This window comes from Saimiri boliviensis, chromosome 2, assembly GCF_048565385.1.
Source record: "Saimiri boliviensis isolate mSaiBol1 chromosome 2, mSaiBol1.pri, whole genome shotgun sequence".
NCBI classification, from domain to species: Eukaryota; Metazoa; Chordata; class Mammalia; order Primates; family Cebidae; genus Saimiri; species Saimiri boliviensis.
In genome coordinates, this window is record NC_133450.1 from 221,968,709 (window position 1) to 221,973,000 (window position 4,292).

A 4,292-nucleotide genomic window follows, 5' to 3' on the forward strand; every position below is an offset into this window, starting at 1 on the left:
TTGCGTCCGCCTCTCGGAGTCGGGCTTGAGGGTCTCTTGGCGGCAGCCCCTCCTGTCGCTGCGGGAGGCGCAAAGGCTGGGGTGGGGGGCGCGAGCCGTCCTGCGGGGCGGCTGCGGGTGGCCGGGAGCTCGCACGGGCGAGGGCAGTGCAGGGGCGAGAGAGCCAGAGAGATCGAGGAGCTGTGGGGAGTCGGCAACAGCCAGCCAGCAGGCTGCCGCTTTGCTTTCTTTTTCTCGTTTTTTCTCTCCTAACCCTTCTTTGCAAAGCTGGAACCATCCCGCGCGCCCCCGGCCCCGAGCCGCCGCTCCAGATGTGGATTTGGTTCCAGTGGGGAGAACGCGAGCTTCCCCCGGGCCTTGGCACATTCTCCCACTCTGAGGTCATTCCGTTGGTGGTCAGAGGGGAGCGCGCGCCGGGAGCCTTCCTGCCTCCATCCACTGGGGAGGGAAGAGCGGCGGGCGGGAGGGAGGGAGAGGGGAGGGGCGCGAGGAGGGAGGGACACGCCGCCAGCACACCACCAAGTGGCACCGAGCAGTGATAACAAACTCAACTTAAAAAAAAAAAAAAAAAAGGGAAAAAGAAAAGGAAAAAACTTCCTCAAGTTGCAGCCTGAGACATGCGGACGTGCAGGCGGAGGCGCGGGGCAGGGAGTGTGGGTGGCCCTGAAGCCCCCGGTGTCCCCTGGCTGCTTTCGTCGGCCACAGAGAGCTCAGACTCGAGGCCGACCAGGCCCTGCGCCTCTGCCTGGGCAGGAAATGTGCTGGAAGCTGGCTTGGTTTCCCGCTGGGGACCCCGGGGCGGCCGGTTCCCAAGGGGGACAGGACCCCCTGTCGCGGGGGCGAGGGCGGCCAAGAGACGGGCAGCACCCGCTTCATCCCCAGCCACCTACATCACCCCCATCTCTCCCACCCCCGACCTTGCGGATTTAGTCAGATCCCGCCCGCCCAGGCCCAAGAGAACTGGGGTTTACATAGGGATGGGGGGTCTCTCCCACACCTCTCTATCCTCCCCGCTGCCCCCAGACAGATCTGAAAACAAGGTACAACCATATTCTGTAGTCGACTTTTTATTACGATTATAAATTTAAACAATCTGAACAGTTTTACCCGGTGATATACAATTCAGTATGCACAAAAATACAGGGCAATGAGGGAAAAGGGCCGGGAAAGGAAGGGTTGGCAACTTGTTTTGGGGTCCACAGGGTGCTGATGGCAGAGAAGCAGAGGGGCTGCAGGCGAACCCCACCTTTTTACAACAGAAGGCTTTTAAACAAATCTATCGAGCTGAAGACACAGGACAGGGTTCTCACAGGCTCGAACAATGCTGGTTTCATGAAATGCAACCGAAGGCTGAACCAGGGCAGTGCAACTTAGAAAGAAGCACACACAAAAACACCACAGCTGACCAGGAACTTAGTGCAAAGTCTCCAACGCAGTCGGCGGTCCCGGCCCCTCCCTCCCCCGGGGCCGCCGGGGATCCAGGTGAAGGAATCGACTTCCTTTTTTGTTTAGTGAGGACCGCAGTGCTGGGCATGATGGGAAATGTAGTCCGCCGTGCCCGCCCCCCACCCTTTCCCCAAACAGTGTCCGAGAGTGTCGGGGTGTCAGGCGCCACCCCCGAGTCCGGGAGACGGATGGAGGAGGGGAGGAGAACGGAGCCAGAGGGGCGGGGAGAAGAGGGGTTCAAGACACCCGCCCCGGGAAGAAAAGAAAAAAAAAGTTGAAGTGTTTTCATTTCTGCCTTCTCATTTTGAGAACTTTGGAGTCCGCCCCCAGAGAGGAAATGTGACCCAAACGTCCCTTTCGGAGATAGAGTTTGCCTTTGTTTTTGCTCAGGATTTCACAAGACCCATTCCTCACCCCTCGGAGGGACTCGGGAGAGCGTAACGTCGGGCTTCCCGGGTCTGACAACTGATTGGAATCGGCGTCCCAGGTCCTGCGCCCTCCTGCGCTGCGCCCCCGGCGCCCTGCCTCGCCCCCGGCTGCCCGGCACCTCCTCCGGGCAGCAGCCCTCCCTCACGTGGCAGGCTCCTCGCTAAACACCACTGCAATCACTACAATAAAAAGAAAAAAAGAGTAGGAGAAACACAAAGCATACTTAAATAGGCGCTTTTTCTCTCTGCAAAAATAAAGTCCAAGATTTTAGATTTCTTTTTTTTTATTTTGCAATTTATAAAACATCAGCCGCCTCCCCCTGCTCGTCCCAGCTCAGCCCCGAGTGGCCCGGCGCCCGCTCGTTCCCTCCTCTCGCTCCTTGGCCGAGTCTTTGTCTGGCCCCAGCCCCGCGGGGCCCCGGGTCCCTGTGCCCTCGGGGGTCCCTAGAAGGCGACAATGGCTCGAGTCCAGGCGCCGAGGCTGGCGAGCGCCTGCTTGGCGCACAGCTGCCCGTTGAGCGGCGGCGGCTGCTCCGAGGAGTCCGGCTGTCGGCTCACCAGCCCCGAGAAGCCCGAGCCAAAGATGGAGATCAAGTTTGAGATGTTGGACGCGTCCGGGGACGAGTCCGGGCAGAAGTCCTCGAAGCGGGCGCGCTTGCAGGGGGCGAACGGGGCGCCCCCGGGGGGCTCGGCCCCCAGCTCGCCCGCGTCCTCGTCGTCGTCGTCTTCCTCCTCCTGGCCAGGGTAATACTTGCGCTTGCAGCCGGCAGCGGACGCCAGGCCGGGTCCCGGAGCGCCCTGGCCACAACAGGGGCAGTGGGCGGAGGCGCAGCAGTCCTGGTGCAAGTAGCCGTTCTCCACCGTGGTCACCACGTGAGTGTCCAGGTCCAGCACGGTGGTCTGGCTGCTGCAGTGCACGCCGAAGTCCGAGGGGGCCGGGTATGCGCCCCGGTAGAAGCCGGGGGAGGAGGCGGGGGCCGGGGAGGCTGGCGGAGAAGCGGCGGCGGCCGGAGGGGCGGCCCCTGGGGGCGCGGAGGGCGCGGAGCAGGCGGCCGGGGCGCGAGGGTCCCGCGGGCAGAGCGCAGCAGGCGCTGGTGGCGGCAGCGGCAGCGGCAGCGGCGCAGGACCCGGCTGCAGAGGCTCCAAGGGCTGCCCGCGGTGGGGCGCGCCGTGCGGCGGCTGGAGCGCGGCGCACCCCGGCAGCTCCGAGAGCGCCCCCGCGCCGCCCGCGGGCGCCCCGGCCGCCGCCGCCGCGCAGCCCCTGGGCGCCGGGTGCTGGTGCTGGTGCAGCTGCTGCTGGAGGTGCAGCTGGTGGAGCTGGTGGAGCTGGTGCAGCTGGTGCCTGGCGGCCGGCTCGCGCGCCTCCGCGTCCCCGCCGCCGCCAAGTTGGAGCGGGCCGAAGTCGGCCGCACTGGCCGGCATGCCCGGCGCCGCGTACGCGAGGTGCTGGTGCTGGTGGTGGGGCGGCTGCTGTTGTTGCTGCTGCTGCTGCTGCTGGCGCCGGTAGAGCTCGGCGTAGCGCTCGCTCAGGTAGAGCTGGCGCGCGTTGCGGAGCACGTAGGACACCAGGAGGTTCTTGTGCAGCTTGATGCCGCCGCGCTGGGTTCGGGAGCTGTGGATCTTGCGCAGGGAAATGCTGATCAGGCTCTGGGCGTCCAGGGCGCACTCCATGCTCCCGGGGAGACGGCGGCGGAACAGCCGCCGCCGCTGCTGCTGCTGCTAACGCTGCTGCTGTTTCTGCTTCCAGCCGGCCGCCGGGGCGCGCCGGGCAGAGGAACGGAGCCCGGGTCAGCGGGTCGGCTGCGCTCCGAGAGGAGCCGCCACCATGCGCTGCGTGCCACCCGCAGGCTCGCGCTCCCCAGACGGCGCCAAAGCAATGAGCCTCGGCCGGCCCCGGCCCCAGCTATTTAGCCGGGTGCCCGGGCCCCGCCCCACATGCGTTAAGCCAATAGGAGCGCCGCGAGGCTCCCGAGTGACAGGCGCTGCCCGCCCCGGGGCTACTCGGCTGGCCAATCAGACCAAGGCGGTTCCTTTGTGCTATTCAAATACCGAACGGACCCCGGGCCTCCAACGCCGCCGCTGCCTCGAACGTTCTCCTGGGGCCGCCGCGCCGCGCGGGACTCAGAGCCGCCGGGGCCGCAGCGTGCAGCATAGGTCGCCTGGCAGCGGCTACGTTGGAGCCCGCGGCTGCCCTCGCCTCAGGTCCCGGGAGTCGGGGGTCGGCTCACCTGAGTGCTGCGGCGACGGCTCCTCCCCCTTCCGCACGGCTGGGCCTCACCTGCGGCAGGTGCGCGAGGCTCCCGCTCTGGGCCGCGCGGCGCCTCCACCTGTTCACCTGTCGGCCCCCGGGTGACCCGCGGGAGCCAAGGCCTCTCTGCAGGAGGCTGGTGGGGCCGCCGGCTTGACACTGGGGGACAT

The 4,292-nt window shown here is 66.0% G+C and overlaps 1 protein-coding gene across 1 annotated transcript; it reads right to left on the bottom strand.

Annotated features, from left to right (window-relative positions):
- Positions 1–1,051: 1,051 nt before the first annotated feature.
- On the bottom strand, positions 1,052–3,755 carry IER5L (immediate early response 5 like). Its single transcript, XM_039475271.2, has one exon. It carries the CDS (start codon positions 3,543–3,545, stop codon positions 2,319–2,321), a length of 1,227 nt encoding a protein of 408 aa, XP_039331205.1. The 5' UTR covers positions 3,546–3,755; the 3' UTR covers positions 1,052–2,318.
- Between the last annotated feature and the right edge of the window lie 537 nt (positions 3,756–4,292).